This window comes from Zeugodacus cucurbitae, chromosome 5, assembly GCF_028554725.1.
Source record: "Zeugodacus cucurbitae isolate PBARC_wt_2022May chromosome 5, idZeuCucr1.2, whole genome shotgun sequence".
Classification (NCBI taxonomy): Eukaryota; Metazoa; Arthropoda; class Insecta; order Diptera; family Tephritidae; genus Zeugodacus; species Zeugodacus cucurbitae.
The window spans coordinates 60,284,353-60,308,904 of record NC_071670.1 but is presented as its reverse complement, the minus strand read 5'-3'; the positions used below and the strand labels follow the sequence as shown (position 1 = coordinate 60,308,904).

Genomic DNA, 24,552 nt, shown 5'->3' with positions numbered 1-24,552 from the left:
ACTATGAGAAAAAAGCAACAATGGAAAAAACAAAAGACTTCAATAGCGACAAACTGCATGGAGGCATGGATATAAATAACTATGTAAGTAGAGATGTATGTATAAAAATGTAGTATATGGTAATGGTATGCATGAAAAAAATGTATGAAAAACTACAATAAATTGCCAAATGAAATAAAAAAATAGAAAAACAAGGCTTTGTGAGAGAAAAAAATAGCATGACAGAAATTAAATTGAAAAAAATAACGAAAACAATAAAAAGAAATTAATTAGTAAATAATGAAAAATAATGCTAAAGAAAATAAATTTAAAATATGTATAACCACTAATTTTAATAAAAAAATTAAAGAAATTAAAAATTTTAAATATTGTAGAATGTTTTTTTTTCTCTCATGAGATTTTTTTCTTTATTTTTGGAAAATTTATTGTTTGATTAGCGCTTGTGCGTAATAAAAAAAAATTTATTTTGACAAAAAAAATTGGAAAATTTTTTGACTCGGAATTTGAGTATAAATCGTTAAAAAAGTTTGAATAAATAGAAATATCGCTTTATGTTGAAAATATTTTTTTGTTACAGTTTGTAATTAATTTATAAGAAATAAATAAAAAAATGCAATGCAATAATTAAAAAAATGCAATGCAATTTTTTGCAATGCAATTTTTTTTTTATTGCTCATTTCAATATATTGTTGATATGATATTTTAGTGATACTAGTCCCGAAATTTCGAAATTGCATTAATTATAGTTCGGGATTCATTATTATATACTAAAACAGAAAAAAACATTAAAATAATATTAAAAAAAAAATAAATTATACAGTATACTCTCGAAAAGTAAATCGATTGGTATTTTGGGTAATTTACTTTTTCGAATAATTTACTTTTCCAAATATATACATAAATTACCTGTTTTTATAATATTAAATGCATTTGAAAAATATATTTACATTTACATACATACATATGTATTTACTATAAAGAGAAAAAATCTATTCCTGTGGTTTTTTTCTTTTGCAATACATTTTCTGGCCATTTTTGTACGACAATTCAAAAAGTCTGACACCTGATTTGCATCGTTTTCATTTTTAAACCAGTGGATCAAGTAGGAGAGTTTATTTACTAAAAAGACGCGATAAACAAGAGAGTAAGTGATTTTGCAACATCGTAAAAACGCTGCTTGCTTCGTTTCGAATTTTTTATCACACTCTCTGGAAAGTAAATTAAAAAATTTACTTTTTCGAGGTGCTTGTGTAATCTTAAAGGTGATTAACTTTTCCGCGATTATTTACTTTCTGAGAATTTACTTTTCGAGAGTATACTGTATTCCGAAATTTCGGGATTGCACTTGATTCGTGTTCATTATTATAAATTTACGAGTACAAATTTTTAGGCGAAAAAACAAAAAATTTTAACATTAAAATATTTTAAATAAAATTTTAATTAATGATGCGGATTGAATTAATCATATTTCGGGATTCATTATTATATACCAAAACAAATTTTTTAGGGGAAAAAATATAAAAAAAAATAAAATAAAATATTCATTAATAATTCGAAATTCCGAAATTTCGGGATTACACTTTTCGGTACCGACAACGGTTAATAGCAACAACATTGGCATGCAACGGCCACCTAAAATAATTATGTGCAATTTAAAATATGTAATGACAACTTAGAATAAAAAATCAACAGCAGCAATATAAATGTGACAATTGTATACAAAACAAAAAATACAAATTGAAGCTAGCAATAAAAAAAATCTAAAATTCAATTTAGTTGTAAGTACATGGATTAACACAAAAAGTTAGACATGTAACAACAAATAATGTAATAATACAATAGAAAAACAAAAACAAAGAAACGGAAATACGCCTCCCTACACAGCGCAACGCTCAGCGCATCAATGAAATACTATGAATTAGATACATACGTATAATTTAAATAAGACCGATTTTAGTTAGATTTTTTTTTATATTTTTTTACATTTTGCTTTGTTGTTTAATTCGCGCATGCAAATAAAGTTCAAAATAAACACATTGTGTAATACAGTATATTATTATAGCGATAAATACATTTTGTGAACCCATCAATTTCAATTTATGCGCTTCTACGTTAAACCAATGTTGTTGGTTTTGTTGTTTTATAGTATTTGATTGCTACGAAATTTATTAAGTGAAAAGTTTAGTTTTAATTAACCATATAAGGCGCTAGCGTTGACTATTGTAAATAAGGGAAATACCAGACACACGTGCGTGAATATATGGCTACAGAGGTTACAGCTGAGACATAAAAGCTGATATAAATAAAATTTTTATATGAGGAATAACGAAAATGGAAGCAGGCGGTAGGGTAGGTTGCAATAGTAATGCAATAAAATTACTGTTGATAAATGCGAGTATTGGTTTAATTGGATGGTTTGTTGAAGTGTTAACGGAATGTGTATGTACATACATACGAACATTTAAGGTCATTAATTAAAATATTTATGTCCAAATTAAAGAACATGAATATTGCAGGTATTTTAGATATTGAAATGAAAAGTAAAGGTATTATAACTATATTAAGTTATTAAATTTTTGTATGACGTCATCTTAGCGAAATGTGAGAAAATAGTGAGAAAAGTGGTAGAGAGCCTATACAATCATTGTTTTTATGAAAAATGTCATCGAAAGATTGCCTCACACACAAAAACTACGTAATTGTCTTATTTTATAAATTCAAGCTAATGTGACGTCAGTAATCAGCTATTCGTATGTCATATTTGAAACTAGTTCGCTAGTATATATAGTGATTTTATTCAATCTAAGTAATCAGAGGTATAGAAAATCATTTTTTGTCTTCTTCTTTAAATTATGGATCTGGATTCTCAGTTCGTTAAGGTTGTTAAGTTGTTTTTAGGTCTTCTTTCCATGGCATGGACCGAGCTTAGAAAGTTTGATTCTTCTATTTTCCATCCCATCTTAGTTTACAGCATTTAGAGAATACTTCAGTCAAGAAGCCGAGTCGTCTCGTTTTCAGATATCTTAGATATACGCAATCAACTTAAGTTTCTCTTGCATATTCAAAATTATTTCTATTATATTTTTCATGAAAACTACTCGAGAAGTTCATATATAACAAATTTTTCTAGTTTTCTCGACAAAAAATGTTCCTTTCCTAAAAGACAAACTCCGTAAAATATCAGATTTAATCAGATCTAATCCTTTTCCTAGCTTCGAGAGGTCGAAAACATCGAATAGTACTAAAAGCAGATTAAATTGGATGGAAGAGTAGGATGGTAGATAGGTATCTATCTACCACTGTGTTTCATATGTATAGAAATATTTCTCTGAGAACCACCCAGAATAGTGTATTTTTGAAGACGTTTCTTGTATGTTATAATTACAACTATTTCACTTAATATTTTTTGGTTTTTTTGTTATAAAAAAAATTATATACCGGATAAAAAGTTTTAATTTTTTCCAATGCATTATCAACTGCCTTTGCGTCACAAAAGTACAAACAATACAATTATTTAAAAAAAAAAAATATTTTGCCTTTGATTGTTGATTATTTTTTCACATTTTATTCCCCGACACATTCCACGATTATTACCTTTTGCCCACGATATGGTGATGGCGGTCGTTTCGGCAGCGTTAACGAATAGGATTTCTGCAGGAATGTGTGTTGTATGCCCTCGTGCTTCGCGGACACTTTATATGTGTGACGCCAGCCAAATATGCCACTCAGTTTGTGAGCCAAAGCGGGGCATTTGGGTGGTACGTCGAACATTGCGGGTTATTTATTTGTTAGTTGTTGTATGCACAGTTGAGTTTGGAGATTTTTTTTTAATTATAGTTGATTTTTTCGTTTTTTATCGAAGAAAATTTGGTGTTTTAATCTTTGGTTATTTTTTTTTTATATTTTTTTACACACTTGCACTCACATTGTCACACGCTTTATTTGAGCGTCATCTTTTTGATTAAGTGCGTGCACATTTATATATTTTTACTACAAATCACGTCATTTTCTTTGAGCTTTTTTGGAGCGCTAAAGAGATTTGAAATTTAATTTGGTTAATTTTTATTAATTTTATATGAAATTTATAATAATTTCCCGCACTTTTATTATCTAAGCTTATTTCTTGTATATTTCCACAAAATTCTATTTATTTGCTTGCTTGTTGCTTCTAAAATCACTTTTCCGCTTAGACTGAACTGAACTATTGTTGCTGTACAGCATTTTTTTCCAGCACAAAAGCGTTCGTAAGCATTTCATATCTTATCAAATGCAGTAACTAACACCTTGCCTTATCCGCCTGCCTGCTGCCTGCTGGCCTGTTAGGCCACCCAATCGCGCCGCCAACAACAATGGCAATCAACAAAATGACGCAATTAATTACGGCCGTCTATTATGTGTGTGCGATAAGTGAGCGCTCGAGAGTTTCCCATCTCGCCAATTCACCGTTGTCTTAGTAATTTTTCGTTAACACCAAGTGTTCCCTTATCAAATCAAAGGCATATAAATATTTGTTTAGTTGCGAAAAATATATGAATATGGAGGCGTATGATCATATGGGGGTGTTGAAGTGGAACAAAAATTCGGTGAATAATTTTTGGCAATAGAAAAACATTTTTATATAATACCATAATTACAAAAAAAAATATTTTTAAAAATTAAAAAAAAAATTAAAAATAATAATAAATAATAAAAAAATAGTAAATAATAATAAAAATTAAATAAGTACACAAATTAAAGAAAAATATTAAAAAAAATTAATTGAAAAATAAAAAATATATTAAATTAAAAAAGTATAAAAAAAATATTTAAAAAATTTTTAAAAATTAAAAAATAATAATAAATATTAAAAAAATAGTAAATAATAATAAAAAAAAATTAAATTAAAAAAATATAAAAAATAATAATAATAAAAATTATTTTTAAAAATTAAAAAAAAAAATTAAATGAAAAAAAAATTAAATAAATACCCAAATTAAAGAAAAATATTTAAAAAAATGTATAAAAAATATATTAAATTAAAAAAAAGAATAAAAAATATATTTAAAAATAATAATATTTAATATTTTTACTTTCATTACATATTAAAAAAAAAAAATTAACTCAATCGCAATCCGTTATGTACATTAAAAATAATCAATTTAGTCACTGCCTTTCTGCCACATTTCATTTACTAATAGATATATATTTTTTTTATTTTTATCGCATGGCCTTTCAAGTGTTCATGTTCGTTTTTTATCCACCCATATTTTATTATTTTTGCATTTTATATTTGTGATAAGCCAAACAAAAGAAAATATAATGGAAACAAATGAATCATATGAAAGCAAATATGGGGATTGGCAACCTTCAAAGGTAGCGTAAATCACAAACGGAAAAGGTAAAATAAATAAAATAAAAACACAATGGCATACAAATAACAAAACAAAAAATATTTGAATGGGATTTTTGTATTCATAAAACACGTGTATACATACTGACATAACAATAGTGCGATTGATAAGAATAACAACGGTTAAAAATTTTCTATTATATTTCATTATAATATTCGGATTTAGCGCTAAGCTAAAGCACCAATGTTAGTTCTAAATAAAAAATATTTGCAGATATTTATTTGCGATTGCTTTGTTAAAAAACTAAGTTAAAAAAATCATTTGCTCAAAATTACAATTTTTATCTAGACAGGATTGCCAAATATTTTTGAAATTTAAAAGTTTTTTAACTTAAATCCAATATTTGACTGAAAAATGACGATTAAAATTTGATATAGCAATTTTTTTATAAACAGGGTTGCCAACCTTACACTGTATGAAAATAAATAAAATATTCGAAAGACTTAAAACTGTTTAATATAATTATACAAGACTATTTCTAAACAGAAATAACTTTTTTATTTATTTCAAAAAAATGTTGATATAGAGTTGCCAATTTTGAAACTAAAAATATTTAATTGGATTTGTAATGAACTACTATAAAATGATACTTTAAAAATATACCACAAAATTAAAACCAGAGAGTGAGTTTATCCATATAATTTTTGTTTAGGGTTGCCAACTATTTTTTAATTTGAATATTAATTTAAAGTATTAAGTCTACAACTTCCTCCTTTTTTTGTAAATTAAATTTTTTTTGTTTGTATAAAAACGGTTACAAATGTTGATGAGCCTCAGCCGCACTTTTCTTGGAATTAAAAAAGAAAGCAAAATTTCCCACAAATGTCGAGAATTCGGCTCAAAAAGTGACATTTTCAGTTGAGAATAAGTTTAGGATGCAAACAGATCTCTATAAATATTTTGTTGGCTTAATGTTAACACAAATGTCCAAGATCGATATAAAAAAATCGATTTAATCGACCAGTGCTTGACACTAGAGACATCTATTGGAAAACGGCGGAAGCAAAGTTGTAGACCTAATATTTATAATATCTTAAACAATATAGGATCCTCTAATTTCATGAAATAAAACGTATTCTTCGATTATCAGTATAAAACACACGAGTATAGGCCACCTAAAGGTCTCACATGGTCTAATGGCAAGTAATTTCGTAATAGACTAAACTTTGGAATTCATATAAAAATAACTATATATACTACTATTTATCATATGAAATTAATTAATTAAAAATCGCTGTAAAAACAGATAATATTTTACATAAGCCTTTATTAATTGCATAGAAACCACAACAAATGGAGCGAAAAGGTCAAAGGGGCGGTTGGGCGTGCAATTACTCGATCGGCTATGCGGTGAAAGGCCTATTAAATAGCTACACATATATGATTACAGTTAGAATAAAGCAACGCCTTTTCGTTGCAAGCAACGCAGAAATTAACAACCTGCTTATTGCAGTACGGCAACAAGACTTATCAAGTTGTAATTAAATTATTTGTGCCTTTACGATTCACTGCCTACAATGTTGGCTTTATTATTATTTGCCTTTCATTTATTTATTTTTTTTTTTCATTATTATTAAGATTGCCTTGTTGGTGTCTATTGACCTGGTTTTAGAGGATGTTTGCTAGAAGTACATATACTATATAGCATATAAAACAACAACACCATATAAAATAACAAAAACACCGTAATAGGCAATAAAAATCGCGCACACAAGTGCGTTCATAAATTATGCAAGAATTCGCTATAATTTCCACACAAAACATTGAATTTCGTATGCAGCGTTGTTGTTGATTAATTATTAGTGACTCTGTGTGTTGTAAATAGGCGCCAGCAACAGCTGAGCGCACTGCTTTTCGCCTGCAACTAATTATCTGCAGAATAATAAGTGAGAACAGCTGGTTGACTGGATGTTGGCGCTGAAATTGCGCTTAATCTCAGAACTGTGCAAACAATCTTAATAATAATAAGCGCAGCAGGCAATCAGCCTAGTAATCACTATCATCAAAGGAGAAATACAGACGGACAGTGCTTGTGGAGGGCGCTTAAGCTCAAAGTAGCGCTTGTACTTAGTGTACTGTATTCAGGCTTTGTCCGCATGCAGTTTTCGCAATTTAGCAGATTTTCTTTAGAAAGTTACTTGTCATGCAAATTGCCGACAACAAATGCATAGCCAGGGTTTAAATGATTTCTACATTGCTTGGAATTCAAATGCTGTCTTCAGATTGCTCTTGTATTCTTATAAGCTCTAAGCCAATAACAACACTCCTTTACCTTGACTGTTGTCTAACGTTGTACTACTCAGCAAGCCTCCTATCTTCAACTTTTTGATGTGTTATTTATTTCGAATTAAACTCAGGTCATTTTCTAAATTTGATGGCAATTTTCAAAGCAATCTTGGTAATATTAACATAGCGGCAGTCAAGCAAATGCAGCATGCTGGCTGGCTGGCTGAGTGACTAGTTGACGACGACGGTTAGGGAGTAGTGTTTGCATAATAAAATCAAGGCTTGGCCGAGTGAAACGAGCTGGGCTGGCTGGCTGGCTGAATGGAGATTATTAGTATGGATTGGAATTTTGATGGTTGTCAGTGGAAATAATGCATGGTATTTAAATAGGAGAGTTGGTATGAGTGGATGGAGCGGTTCGTATGAGAGACTTAAATGTGGCAAGAAGTTGATATAAAATAAAAACGAAGAGAAAAATATAAAAAAATAAAAATTAATTAAAAATAATAATAATAAAAAAAAATAATTATAAAAACATTAATTGAAAAAATTAATTTAAAAAAAAATTATTTAAAAAAAAAAAATAATTAAAAAATATTTAAAAAAAAAAAATAAAAAATTAAATAAATTAAAAATAAAAATAAAAATTAAATAAATTAAAAATAAAAATTAAATAAATTAAAAATAAAAATTAAATAAATTAAAAATAAAAATTAAATAAATTAAAAATAAATAATTAAAAAAAATTAAATAAATTAAAAATAAAAAATTAAAAAAAATTAATTTAAAATATTTAAAAAATATAATTATCAAAATTATATAAAAATTAATAGCAAAAAAAAATTTTAACTACTTGAAGAAAAATAAATTTTTATTTCATTTTATATTCACTTCTTGCATTCCGCACCACACAAACACTACCTTATGCAACACACACGATTATTATTGTTGTGTGGCAACAATGCATGCCAACACATTTTGGCGGACGGACAGACAGTGCAAATGCTGCGCGCTTTATGCCAAGTAAGACAAGTCAACCAGCCAGCCAGAAGCAACAGCAGCAGCACTAGCAATGGCAACAAATTAAGGTTGCACGTTAGGAATGCGATTGTTGCCACACCAACCAACAGTGGTAGCAATCAACAACAAAAGCGACAACAATAACTGAAATCTATGTATTTATGTGCAACAACAACAACAACAGACAATGCAACAATAGATAGTTAACGCAATTTTCTTCTTATTTTTCAGCTAGAGTTGTTGTTGTTGCAACGAATTCCCTCACATATTGTTGGTAAACTAATTTGCTTGTTGCATGCAATTCCCGGTTGCTAACTTCTCGACAATTTTCGTATAGTTGTTGGCTGTCCCAAGCAATTTTCATACACATTTGTTGACGTCTGTGGCATATTTATAGGGAATTTATGCAAACATGCGAGAGTTGAAAAACGGAATGGCGGTATGGAAATCAGGGTTAAATGATGAAAGGTACTGGGAGTAATGTAAAAAAAAAAAAATAAAAAGTAGAATAAACAGAGATTCGACACATTTTTGTTGGTGAACAATGAACAAAATATTTTATTTTTATTTAATTTTTTTTTTTTAATTTTTTATCATTAATATTTTTTATTTTTTAATTTAATTTGTATATATATTATTTTAAGAATTACAACTCATGCTAAAAAATATTTTTTAGTTTAATTTTTTTAATTTAATTTTTTAAATAATTTTTTATTTTTAATTTTACCATTAATAATTTATATATATATATATATTTCTTTTTTATTTTAATTTCTATACTTATTTAATTTTTAAATATTATATCACATATATGAAAACAAAAATTTAATTTTCCAAAAAAATTCAAATTTTTTTTTGTAAAATTTTGCGTTTATATTTTTCCAATTTATTTTGCAGAAAAATTCAATATATGGACGGTATAATTAATATAATAATTTATTTAGAAACAATATAGATTTTAAACTAAACTAACAGTAAACTAAAACCATACTAGCTAGTGGTTGCTTAACAAGTGTCGGAATTTGGAAAAAAATAAATCTACAGAATTTAGAAATATTCAGCAACTAAAAGCTATATGTATGTGCAAACACAAATCAATTAAATTATGAACATAATATCTTGCGTTTTGATTTTTTTTTAATCTACATGAAAGCATCTCGATTAACTGGTTATCTACATAACTAAGTGGCCCGTTTGATCAGTGCGCAATATACATATGTATGTATAAATGCACAATATGTATTTATAAACATTCGCAAAGAGCGCGAGAATATTCACATACGACGGACACTGAAATTGACCAGACGAGTAATTGGGGGGAAACCTGTTGAAATATAGCGCGCTTCGGCTGCACCTGTCTTACGGGCAGTGCAGTTGCAATCGCACACACACACAAAAGATTTAAAAAGATATTCACACAAATGAGAAAAAATTAATGAAAGAAGGGAAATATAATAAAAAATACCTTTAGTGCTAAGAACTAATAATTTATGTAATAATTTGTCTGTAAGAATTAGAAATTTCATAGACAAGTAAAGAAATAATGGCTATGAAAAAAATTAAAAAGAATTAGAAACGATCGAAAAATCAATATCGAGCAAAAAAAAGTGTTTCTATCCGTGAAAGAGTTGCCATCAGTCTCAATTGTTTTTTTTTAATTCGAAAAATATGTAAATAAAAAATATATAGAATCGATTTAGAAAATATATACCAGAATATTCGGGTCAAAAAAAATAGTTTAAACAGAGTTACCTCCTTTTATAAAAACTTAAAACTGTCTAAACTACTAAGGACTATCTAAATCTCAATAGCCGCTTAATACTTCCCTTCAAACAGATGTAATTAGGCTTTACTAATTGTGGAGCCATTTAAAAAATTGAAAAACTGTATACTAGGGTTGCCATCACTACGCGAAGTAAGTTTAAAATCCCATAAAGTATAATTTAATTAATAATTTCACTACAAGAAATCGATATGTATGTTTGATTTTTTACAAATAATTTCATCAAGGTAAACCTTTCCCCTATTGATAAATTATTACCCATAATACTGTATTTCAAAATCGACCAAATCTAAATTTTTACAGGGGATTAAGTCTTAAGTAAAAAAGTACATTTTGTACATTTTTTGTTATTCGAACTTAGCCTCAAAAATCTAAATAATCTTCCTAGAATTTTGAAATTATTTAGTTAAGATACAACCCAACAAAAAATGTTGTGAATAGCTCTGTTAGACATTAATGCTTGGCCTTGGTCATCTGGAACCAGCATTCTGTTGGGAAAAGTTTGATTTGTCACTTGATCTCCCAGTTTCAGTAAGGTAACTGGATAAAAAAAATCGAAATTAATAAACAAATCAGTCTTCTAAATTACAATTATATAAACAAATAAATCGAAGTAAGAGCACCCAAAAAAAAAAAATAATATTACAATATTTTTGCAAATGCTTTCGTTCATCGAAAACAACATTTGAGCTGTATGTTTACATAACAGTAATTTAATTTTGCCTGCATAATGAAATTTTAAACGCAAATTCGCAATAAGTGGCGAATATACAAATATGGTAGATATATATATGAAATATATATCAGAATACCAAGCAGTCGCCTCATATATCATTTAACACAAACAGTCTCACATTTATTTCAAAGTAAATAAATAAACAAAAAAATAAATGACAATATCACTTTACAACAGGAAAGTCGGTGCTAACAGTTAACCGTTAACAGTTGTCAGCTGTAAGACGACTGGAAGCTCTTATTACAATATGAAATCGAGAGAAGTTTACTCAAGGCGTCGAAATGAAAATAAATGATATTAATATAAATAAAAATTTATTATATTAAGAAAAAATTAATTAATAAAAAAATATTCAAAAAATAATTAAAAAAAAATTAACAAAATTAAAAAAAAATCAGAAGTTTGAATTAAAAAAAAAATTAATTAATTAAAAAAAATATAAAAAATATTTAGAAATTTAGGTATACATAAATACAAACTTGATTAGAAAAAAATAATTAATTAATTAATAAAAAAATATTCAACAAATAAAAAAAAATTCAAAAAATTAAAAAAAAATTCAGAAGTTTGAATTAAAAAACATTGATTAATTAATAAAATAATTTAAAAAATAATTAAAAATAATTTAAAAAAAAAATTCAGAAGTTTACATTAAAAAAATTATAATAAAAATAATTAAACTAAACATAATGTGAAATAAAATAATTGCAAGCGTCTGAGAAATCTCCGCTAATGAAGCATGCGTGCACGCGCCTAATAAGAGAAAAGTACGACATTTCTGTATTAAAAATGTTTAAAGGTGGGAAGTGCCTACTTTTTCTTAATAACCGAACTAAATACATACATATCTACATACACACATGCATCAGTCTTCTGCAGAAAAAGCGCCAACAGCTAAGTGTTGCTGTGCGCACGCGTCTCTGCGCATCTACATATAAATTGCTATAATTAAGCGTGCCTTTGAAAAGCATGTGAGCAATGCTAACGCTAAGCTTGAAAAATGCGCCATTCAAGCCCACGCATTCGCACATGCGGACCTGTAGGCCTGTGATGTGGCCTTAACCAAAAGCTATCGCGCATTTGTGCAATCGTAGCATAATCACAGAGACTGAACGTGTGGAAATAAGGAAATATTTTCTTGACAACGCAAATTGCGTTGTGCCACATTCGGTCGCACCCACTTTTCACCAGCTTCTCAAATTTTAAATAATTTTCTACCCACGAATATTATGGCTGGGAGTGCTCTTATTAATTCTAAATTGATTTTATTGTTGTTGTGCGTTTTTTGCAATTTTTATGAAAAATAGTATGTGTGTGAGGCATTTCAGGCTCTCCAAGACGCTTGTGAGTTTGCTTGCAATGATTTTTAGGTGTTTTACACGAAGTAAAAGAAGTTGTGAGAAGTTTGTCTCGAAAAAATTTGTGTCTAGCCTCTAGCCTAGTATAGAGTTATTCCGAGGGAGATGATTCGTTTAACTCTAGTGGAATATGGACCAATTTCAACAATTTATAGGTCTCTTATCCAGTTTAATATCAAATATGAAACATTTTCTCCGACTTTTCTTAAGATAGTTAGGCTTGTTCAAGAAATACATATAGCAAACCCTTTTTAAGACATCCAGACCCCTTCTTATGTTTAGCGGGCGTGGAAAAGGTAAAATTCCGCTCATTCATTGACTCTTCGGATACTTACAGAACACCTATACCCAGTATCATCGAGAAACTTAAATGTTTACTTAAGCTGAAAGCAGAGCACAGGAAACCCAATAACGGTATTTTTAATTTAGAACATAAGGGATCAATATCAAAATATCCTATCTAAGAGAAAGAAACCCGTTCAGAGATTTGTAATTGAATCGAACTTTATCAAACAAAACCTTTCTGAGAACTCCCTTTGATTCTAGAAAAACCGTTATTTTAAAAAGTGGCTAAAACCACATCGCAACCAGATCACCATTCCAACATTTTTTTTTTTGTTGTAAAGTATCACAATTCAAGATCACATATTCTAAACACAACACATCGTCTCCTCGTCTCTATCACATTAAATCAAGATCCCTTCTGCTTCTTCTATTCGCAAAGCTTTAACGAATGACTGCACAAAGCGACCGCCAAGTCCGTTATATCATTACTGTCACATCAATTACAAATCAAGCATATCTAAGTACTTAGTACAGTCCGCATTGTAACTTAGAAACCACGAAGGTCACGATTTCAATGAAAATAAAAAGGAAAAAAAGCACGATGTAAAATCGAGTTAACAGCTGCTTGAATGAAGACAACAAAGCTAATTGCGAATGGCAACTTTTCATTTACAATTTACAAACAAACATATAGACAATGGGCTAAAATAAATGCTGTAACTGTTTGTATGTATTGAATGCATGGCTAGGCTATGCTTGATAATTCAATTAGTAAGGCGTCGCTCGAATAAGCGCAACGAATGAGACTGAATGTGTTTGCGAGGCTTGCAAATTGCAAAAATGGTTTTCCACTTAAATGAGATGCTAAAATTGAATGCCAATCAATTGTTAAATAAACAAATTAATTCCAACCGATGGAAATGCATGAGAAGAACTCACATGTTAAACTTATTCAGTGTGAAACTGAGAAATGGAGGAGAGGAAATTATTTTTTCTATTTTTTTTTTTAAGTTTAAGTATAAAAATAAAAAATATAAATAAGATAAAAAAAAAATAAAAAAAATTTTGAAAGCAAAAAAAGAACATCAAAATTAGTTATAAATAATATTTAAAAAAAAAAAATAAAATAAAATAAAAAAAAATTTATTAAAAATTAAATAAAATTAAAAATAAATAAAAAACATGAAATTTAAGAAAAACATAAATAAATTTCGAAAAATATTAAATTAAAAAATATTATTAAAAATTTAATTAAACTAAAAAAAAAAAATATTTAAAAAAAAATAAAAAAAAATTAAAGATACTTTCAAAGAAAAAATAAAATTTGTAAAGAATATATTATGTTTATTGGCTTAAAATAACGGTGCAAGCGCAAAACTTGAATTTTGGCACTATAAGATCCTCAATTTCATTTTAATGATGATGATGAAAACGTGCCTTATTTTAGATAGCGACACTGACAGTATCGCTTCATTTAACTGTACTTGATTTGGTTTGCGGTTTTGCGGTAAACCGCAAGTGGTCATTACAGGCAAATTACAGGTATATTGTATATAGAAGTATGTAGAATATTGCTGGTTTTGAAGCAAAATTAATTATTTTTTTTTATTATTATTTAATACATCAATACCAAGAGTAGTCAAAGAATAAAATATAATATATGTATCTTCAATAAAATCAGGAATTAGTGTGTTATGTGAGTGGAAGGTCTCCTAATATTTCCTAAAAATCTAAAATTACCTAAAAATCTTTATCTATAGAAGATACGCTAAATTGACGTCTCCATAGTAATTTCCCTTTCTAAGGGTGCTAGGTGCTACAAGCATGACATACTTTTTTTACTCAAACGAAATACAACTTGAACTATAATTTTCGGGGTTAAGTCGCTCAGATCTCACAGAATATTCCACCAATTTTGGCGACGTTTACGACAATAGTCACCATAGGTCACCAGAGTTCCGAAGTGCCGAAGAGTTCAAAAAATTTAAACAAAACGTTTTATTGGGGTCAGAGGTCATAGAAAGCAAGCTAGCTCTCAGCAGAAAATTAAACCGTCTTTGAACATGACGTGGCAAGAAATACGCACCAAAAGTGATTACCTTGATTAGATTTACGATACAGCACGTGGCAAGTAATTGCCTACAAAAAGTAGTCAAATAATTAAAAGGAGAAAATAAAAAAAAATCCATTATTTCATTCACTACACTTTTACTACATCGTTGTTATAATTTTTATGGAGCTTTTGGAGCTTATTGCGCAACCAACAAATAAAATTAACTCTACGTTTGAATGAAGAAATCGTAAAAAGTACCGACAAACACATTTGTATTTGTATATTTTTTTAACTGTATTTTTTATTAAATTATTTTTTTATCTATTTTTAGTTTTTTAATGCTCATGAGTAGAGTTCCCAAAGTGCTCATTATCAATGAATGAATGTAAAAACCGGAAGCGTAACTATTTATAGTAGACACCTAGGCCGGCAGCAATGAGCAGCTGCAAATGCCGAAATTAATGACTCGAAATTAACAATAATAAATAATAACAAAAACAATAACAAAACAAGTCGCGAAGCTACAGCAATTAATGACGACACAGAGAAATGCAATTTCAACAAAAGCAGCGTAAAAAATCAAAACGGAGAATCATTAAAATGCACAAAAAAGCGCCAAAAACCAAAAAAAAAGTTAGTTCAAAAAGACTACCGCCGAAGGCTTTTGAAAATTCCATGAGAGAAATGTCGCATGAAAGTTGCACAATGAAAATACTTACATACATATGCTTCAAAGTGAGTATGTATGCCTTCGAAGAAGAGTACGGTGATGACAAAACAGAAAATTACTTTATATTAAAGCGAAAAAGTTGAAATAAAATGAGAATTATGCAACACTTGCAGGCGTATGAACGCAACACAGCAGCACTTACGTTGTGTTTGAAGCGACAAGTTACGGAAAAAAGCACGAGACACAAAAATAACAACATTTACAACAACAAAATAAAAAAAAACATCCAAAAAATGCCACCGAATTACGAAAGCGACAAGTAAATGACAAAAGAAAGGCGTGCCAAGCGTAAAAATGTTGAAAAGCGCGTCAATCAACTTGCCTACGCGTGTAGGTAGATGGTTTATGGATCTCAGTATGCTTCCCAACAAACAACGAAAACATTTTTTTTCTACAAGATTTGAGAAATTTATGGAACTCAATTTTAACTTCAAAATTAATCTGCAATTTCTTTTCTATATGTGGGAAATTCAGTGGGAGATACCCAACATCATTCTTTTCATAGTTTCCTCAACATTTGAGAAATTCATTATTCTCAAGTTTACACTCAACAACATTCTCAAACTGAATCTCAATAATTGCGAATCATTTCTCTTCTTTTTTATTTTTAATCCATCTAAATTGATCTACAATACGATTCTGCATTTTTCTTTTCATTATTGAGAAATTTGTTGAGCTCAAGTTGATCTTCAATATCATTATCAAATGTATTTTCAATCATTGAGAAATTAATAGTATTCAAGATTATACTCACTCCTCTTCTACAACCTTTGATACAATAATTGCCCCAAATTTGATACTCAACACCATTTTTCTAAGCTTGGTTAATCACATTTGAGCTCAAGTTGAGAACTATAGTTTTCTCAACAGTATTGAAGATATAAAAAATATGATCTTGGTTGAGAACGCTCTGATTCTTCAGTAGAGATATTATTACAAAACAGTTTTGAAAATTTTAAAGCATTTACACTCAACTCAAGACTTGCTTTCATACAAGCCCAAATGTTCACTGGGTTGTTCAAGCAATGTAGCGCAATTGTTGGGAGTCTAATTGTCGTAAGCATGTTAAAGTGGCGACTGCAAGCGATATGCTTTTAAGTGCGTCAAATGTTTACAACACCTCTCATTGTTCAACGCTATTGAATATTTACCATTTTCCTAATTGTTTTCAACTTTTCCTTTTCATTTTTTTTCAATATTTAACGTGAACTGGTCTCCTCGAGGCTCATAAAAATCGAAATGGATAGTTTTAAGCTGTCGGCGGAACTTGGAGTTTGGCGTCTTTTCACTGCAAGCCAGCATTTTACACAAATATTATACGAATTTTTTTTTGTTTTTGAGTTGCCAGAAGTTGTAAAGTTAATTATTTTATGGAAGCTTGTAGGAGAATGAAGTTGCTGTTGTTTTAAAGTGAAAACTTTTTATTTTTGGTTATTGGGAAATGGAAATTGGTTTGAGATAAAGTATGCAGCCAATATCAATAGCTCTGAGAAGTTTCCCGTTTTCATAAAATTTTATTATTCGCAAAAATTAAAAAAAAAATCAAAATTATTTTTCCAAAAAAAAATTTTTTTCAAATGTGATTTTTTTCAAATTTTTTTTTTCAAAATTTTTTTTTCAAAAATTTTTTTCCTACCATTTTTTAATCAAAATTATTTTTCAAGTATGCAGCTAATATTAATAGCTCTGAAAAGTTTTCGGTTTCATAAAATTTTATATTTCGCAAAAATTGAATTAAAAAATCAGAATTATTTTTCCAAAAAAATTTGGTTTTTCAAAATTATTTCTCCAAATAAATTTTTTTTTTATTTAAAAAAAATGATTACAAAAAAAATTCCAAATATAAAAAAATTGCAATTTGAAAAAAAAAAATTTGTAAAAATAATTTTTTGTGAACTCAAACGAGATATGGTTTCAATTCGTTGTAATTTTTTTCAAAAATTTCGAAAATATGATATCTTCTCTTTTACAAATGTTAATAAAAATTCTTATTTATAAAAAAAATATATGAATACAAAATTATAATTGTAAAAAAAAATAATAACAATAACAATATCATAAAACCATCGTCAATTGAAGTAATGTGGCGTACCAACATGCATGAGCACAGCTGAAGCGCAGCAAACAACACAACTGAACTGAGCTCAGCTAGAGCAATGACCGCTGTTGTTGTCTGTCTATTTAAGAGCTGGTCAACAACAACAACAAAAATAAATAATGCTATTTTACTAACGACAAAACGTAATGAGCTTAAAAAGTGCTTATAATGTTTTGTGCGTTTATACAAAAACAACAAATCAAAACAGAAAACGAAAAATGAAATTATAAAAAATAAACTAAAAAAGTACGTATACGCCGTGGTGCTTATGGTATGAGATTCATTCATAACTACTTAAAGAAACGCTTTTATGTGACGTAACTGTAAAAATGGTGTATATAAACAAAAGTTTGCATATGCAATTGAGGCATTAAAACTACGAAATGGTACCAGTTTGAAAACTAGACTAGTGAAGAAAAAAAAAATTATTTAAAAAAAAATTAATTATGAAAAAAAAATATTAGAGAATTATGACACGACTAAAACAAATTGTGCTTAACTAAATACACACTGAAACATTTTATTTTTATTTTTTTTAAGAAAAACAATACAAAAAAAAAATTTAAAAAATACAAAAAAAAAATTAAAAAAAAAATAGAGAAAAAAAATTATTATGTAAATAAAAGCAAACCAAATGCGCTAACTCACTACAAATGAGGTAATTAAAACAACAAAAACAAAACAAATATCACTCTAAACAACTGACCTGTGATGACGCGCCAACTTGTTAGTGACAGTTTGAAGACAAGTGTAGCACTAGCGTTGGCTGACTGAGTGCACTTAGGCCATTTATATATATTTGCTTATTACGAGTATAATATTTTCCACCATTTTTTGTTGTTGTTTTTCAACTTACTCATACTCATACTCGCGTTAAGTAACAAACATTAAACGTGTTGTGGTTAATTAACTAATTTTTGTAACGAGAATTACAACAAGTGTCTCGTCACTTTGAAAATGTTGAGCAAACACTAATGCATGTGTGTATGTAAACCTAAGTTTGTAAAGAAAAGTGAATGCAACAATAAATCGTTTACAACAATAATTTTTCAACATTACAAGCATGCAAGTGACTGTTGGTTAAGTACAAATTGCTGCACACGTGCAAGTGGCGCTGGAAAGCTTAGTGCGACAAATAAATTGAAAAATAGCTGGCTGTTAGGCTAATGAAAAATCTTATTTATTTACACTACACGCGCAAAATGTTTACAAACAAAACGTAAATGGAAATTTTCAACATCATTCGCATTTACTTTTACTTTTCTAAGCAATTTTCAGGCATGATTAATGACTACGAAGTACCATTAGTTGGTAGTACGAGTATGTATGTGTGTTTGTATTTTTTATGAGTTCAATTGCTTGAGTATGTGTGTGCATTTGTAATAAAATCACAATTTGTCCAACTTTCATGCAATATAACATGACTGAGAGGAATAACGAAATAATAAATATTTCTTACTTTGCTCGGAAAAAGTTGAATGAAAGGTATTGTAGATGGGAAATAAGAAGATTTGACGCTGGAAAAATTGAAATGAGAAAAATAAAATAATTGTCAGAAAAATATTAATGTACAAAATATAAAATATACTTGTTCATATGGTAATACCTTTCGATATTCAATATACAAAAATTATTAAATTACTCTAAATTAATTTTTAAAAATTTTCCAAAAAATCGCATCGAAATTGTCTGAAAATTAAAATATTTTATCGCTCTTCATTTTCTATGTTATTCGCCTTTTTAAAAGTTCTATTTTAAAATAATCTTGAGGCAGTAGTCTGCTTTAGAAGCGAAAAAAAACGTTTTTTAGCAATTTTTTTTAAAAGGGAATGAAATGATTGCGGTAAACGGAATTTTAAGACGATAGTGTAAGGCTATAATAACAATAACAATAAGGCTTAAATAACAATATTTGTTATTAAAAAATATTGACATTTTTTCAAAGTTGTAAGTATTTTTCTGGAGCGCCTGGAGTCTGCACTTGTAAATCGGTGCCGGTGATGGAGGTCGTGCGATGCATCTGAAATAGTCGAACCAAATTTTTTTTTTTATTTTTATAAGTTTCTTTTATTTATGAACTACAAAAATACCGAAGAAGTTATAAAATTCCTTTTTTTCGAAGTTTGAAACAAAAAAAAACAATTTTTTAGGAAAAAAATTGACTTTAAGTTGCAAAACAAGTAGTTTAAATAATACTTTTGTCCAACTTCAACTACTTTTGTCAAGTTCACATAGAAGATAATTTAATACTGAAGCTAGATCACTTTGGTTTTTTTACGATCGAACATATGTGTATTCTTTTTGCTATCGCCGGCACCGTTTTCTAACACTTGTGAAAATGAAAACTCGAGAAAACGCGCTTTACTCGCACCTGCTCGACGCTCGGCCACTAAAACTGCTCTAGCTTCGAAAATATGTCGAATTGGCCTCTGGAAATTTAAAGACATATTCTTGGATAGTTTTGGAAGAGATTTAAAACAAAACAAAAAAAAAATCGATTTTTTAAAGCCTGTAAAGCAGACTACTTAAGACGCCTTAATTAAAATTGCCTACATTAATGGAACTGATGTAGTGAAATACTATAAATAAGTTGCTCAAATCCAAAATAGGTAATATTAGATGGAATTTTGTATTATTTATTTTGTTTTGAGAAAAGAAATCTGAGAAAATTATACGATACAAGAAAGAATTTTAAAATATTTTTATTACAGCGCCATCTACGGAATGTTATTTTGATAAAAATAATCGGCATGGTGTGATTAGTGTATTTTTTTTTTCAAAAATTAAGTAGATGGTAAAAGGGCATTTCAAGCAATTTTGAACACAGCGCAACTTACTGGAAAGATTTCAAACCTCTTTTCACCGCAATGGATTAACTTCAATGCTGTGTTGCCTACATTTAGGCGCTTCACAAATTAAAATTTTGTAAACACTGCTGAAATCTACTTAAAAAAATGGGGGTGATATTATATTTAAAAAATTTTAAATGTATAATTTTCCATATCTTTTTGAAAATATTACATCTGATTTCTATTATAGAATTTTGATCAAAATATTTACAAATACTTCAAATATTTTAATAAAAAAAATTGAAAATATCATTAACAACCTTTTTTGGTTCCAAATTTTAGCATTTTTTCTTCAAAACAACAAAGATCAACCACCAAGGCACTAAATAGATGCACTTGAATGGGTTTTACTGTATCTAAAATCTAATCAGTTCAATCCAAATCAGTCGCAATGCACATTTTCTAATTGAATCCAAATGTTTACTTATAAAAAAATTACTTTTTCCTGAGCATTTGCATATGACTTAAATTTTATAATCAACACCAGCGTCACTGCTATATTTGTGCGCAGGTGTATTTTTATCTTAATATTTATAAACAGTGTGCGATAAGCAACACGTCATCGAACTGGAGTGGTTATTAAAATTATAATAAAATAAAAAAATAATAATAAATTAAAATCACAAGAACACATGTTTGCGTGTTCAATGACTCGGAGGATAATACTAACAAACATACAACCATATTATAAATTATTGTCAGTATGTATCATAAATATGTAATTTTCTCTTATGCATAATCCCGCATTTATAAAAATATGCGCTAATTGAATGAATTATTTTCACTCTCTTGCAGCAACAACTTCAGTCACAACTCTTTCGCCTGCCTTCAAGCAGCCATATAAGCAAGTCGGCGTGTTGAGTTGTCTGCATACAACGATTTAATGACTACATGATTTTATTAGCCAGTCAATGGCGGCGGTGGCGGTGGCAGTCAAGTTGAAGTTGCTCTGTTTTCATTTTCATTTTTTATTTATTTATTTCTATCACAATTTCAACTTCATTTACTTTGCTAGCTTTTTTCACAATTACTTTATTTTTTTTGTCTCGCGCTTTAGTCACAAACAGTAGGCAGAAGCAGCCTGCAGCCAGTCAGGCAGCCAACGGCAGCGGCGGTAGTCAATGTACAAAGCTTGCGCTTATGAACTTGTACGCTGGCACGTCAATATCACATTTATTACTGCTGTTGTTATTGTTGTTGTCGTTGTTGTTGCTGTGCTGCTGTTGTGGATCATTAAAGTTCACTATCACTTTCACCAATAAAAAATTCGAGCGCCAAGTCAAAGTCTACACAACTGTAAAGAGATATATAAATGCAAGTGAAGGTGTATGTGTTTGTATCTTTATCTCTTGTTTATGCAGCGCATGTCAGCTCGATTTTTAGTTTGGTTTCGAGTTCAGCAACAGCCAAGTATGCGCATGCGCAACCGGCGCCAACTCCAATCATACACACACGCGCACAGCGCAGAGCTTATCTCGCGCTAGTTGATATTGACGCTTTGGCTTTGGCGATTGCCTGTAATGCTGACTGCTGACTGCCTTAAAACGAGATTAAAAACCACAATTGGCGGCGGATATTCAATCAAGTCAATGCGCAGTGAGCAAAGGTAGTGTGCAGAAATAATGAAAAAAAAAAATTAAAAATAATTATTGTTGGAAGCTTTTCTTTAATGAAGTGTATTGACATCGTTAAATTAAGCTGCAGCATTGATATGAGATAACAGCGGATGTGTGTGTGTGTGTGAAGAGTGCGTGAGAAAGTGCACCGGTCGCGCAGTTGGACAGAAGGTGTTTAATAAAAAAAATATGTTTACTTTCATTTTCTCAAATTTCATATTTATTTTTTCAAACTTAATTTTTGAAAATTTTTATTAACAATTTTTATTAAAAATTTTTTTTACTCTTTTCCTAAAAAATTTCTTTTAAAAATCACAAATCACTCCTACCTCAGTTTCATGCTTCCACCGTCGGCAAAAGAAAGAAAAGCACATCCTCTATGCACAAATAGCTGAAAACAACTACCGATGTGTGTATGAAAGAGTTTTGCTATTGGTCAATAACACACATGTATGCATGAAAATATAAAAATGAATTGCTGTTAATGAACTTTAGTCGAGGCTGACCGAGTAAATCGGTCGAATACTCAAAGAACGCGCAGTTTAAATATGTGTATCAGAACAATTACTGGCTTAATAACGCATATTATAATCGTAAACGAAATTCCCTGCAGGAAAAACTGAACTACTCCAAATGTAACCAGTTATGTAACTAGTTCGGAAAGGGACTGAATACACCAAAATCTTCCAAAAAGTTTATGAAAAAAGAAATTTTACTTTTTCCACGAAATTCGCTTCAGAAAAAATTCAACTGGTCTAAATGTAACCAGTTTTGTAACTAGTTCGAAATAGAACCGAATACATCAAAATCTTAAAAAAGTTTAATAAAGCGGGAAATTTTTACTTTTTCATGTTTGACTTAAATTTGAAATCAAATATTTTAAATTTCCCTCTATTACAACCCCCGATCTGGGTAAAAATATCCCAACCGGGTTATTAGTAATAACCAGACAAAATCAATTACATATTTAAACCCAACTCTGTACTTGAAATGCCAGTCAATCACAACAACATTCACACCTTAGCTTGTGAGCAGAACGCGAGCTTACACCAACTTCGCCTCTCCATCGAATTCAGAGCATAATAACGAGCAATAAATAGTTATTGCTCGCGAGTTTTAGTAGAAATTAGATTAGAAAACGGTGTGAGTTTGCATGCAGTAGATAGCAAAAATATTGCCAATTTGCATATAACAATGAAACGCACGAGATAACAGCGGCAAATAGAAAATCACAGAAAACTCTGGGCGAGAATGAAACGCGAATTGTGAAATGGCGTAAAATAGGTGAAGTGGAACCGAATATGCATATAACTATGTTGGTGAATGTATGTGTCTATTTGAAGGTATTTGGAAATACACGAGCATATGAAGTTCGAGTGTTGGTATGTTTAGAGGTTGAAGCGAATGGCTAGTGCGCAACAAGTGTTCAATAATCGTTGAGGCGTAGCGGAAAGCGCGCTCAAATCAAGAACGATTAAATGAAACTGAACAATGAGGTGGAAATGGTGGACGGTGGTAAATATCTAATAAGGTTTAGTAAACAGAAATCCATTATTTTTCGTATCGAGGACTTTATTCGCTTTATGGCGTTAGAAATATAAGATTTCGAACCAAAAAACGTCTCAGAAACTTTGTGATCACTTGACTCTGTTCAACAGCAGATATAAAATAGAGCATATTTTATAATTTTTCTTCGATAATGTCGAAAATATCGATAAAATAATGGTAATCGGCGGGTCCTACCTACATGTAAGCAAGGTTTCGATTATCCAGAAACCATTTGGAGCCACTTAAATCAGAACAAAATCGATTCATTTCTAAAGCCGATGGTCACTGGCGATTAAAAGTGGGTCACTTACGAGAACGACAATCGAAAGCGATCCTAAACAAATAATGGTGAGCCGGAAGTCAGAAACGTTTTGTTAAGTATTTGATAGGATTACCTTGGGATCATTTACCATCAGCTGTTCCCAACGTCCAAGTTCTTAGCTTGGGCCTGTGCTGTCAAGAATTGGACTGTCTAAAGGAGCAATCATCCAAAAGTGATCAGCTTATGTCAATAGAAGAGTAATTGTATTCCATCAGAACAACACCAGTCAACACTTCGAGATAGTAACTCATTAGAAATTCCGGAAGCTTGGTTGGAAGGTTCTTATGAATCCAACATATAGTCTGGATCGAGCACCAATTGGTTACATGTTGCTGTCTATGGTGAACTATTTTTCTGACGAAGAATTAGCCTCAAGCGAAGCTTGTAAAAATCAACTGCCCCAGTTTTTTGCCATTTAAATTTTATAGAAAAAAGTTAAAGTTGTCTGGAAATTGAAAACTGAATTTAAAAAAAAAAAAAAATTTTTGAAACAAATTATAAAAAATATTTTTTTTTTAATTTTCTATCTTTATAATTT

At 29.4% G+C, this 24,552-nt stretch overlaps 1 protein-coding gene across 8 annotated transcripts in view; it reads right to left on the bottom strand.

The window, feature by feature from the left end:
* The window catches only part of LOC105209931 (partitioning defective 3 homolog), a 128,786-nt gene that overhangs the window by 13,008 nt on the left and 91,226 nt on the right, over window positions 1-24,552 (bottom strand). For 5 of the 8 annotated variants that reach the window (XM_054232460.1, XM_054232461.1, XM_054232462.1 and 2 more), the window contains exon 3: window positions 3,595-4,029. The exons of 2 other annotated variants lie outside the window; for them this stretch is intronic. In XM_054232460.1, the coding sequence (XP_054088435.1) occupies window positions 3,595-3,771 (177 nt within the window). In that variant the 5' untranslated portion in view covers window positions 3,772-4,029. Of the gene's footprint in view, window positions 1-3,594; window positions 4,030-22,473; window positions 23,699-24,552 lie in introns of those variants that run through there. One more of the 8 variants, XM_054232459.1, reaches the window with a different exon arrangement.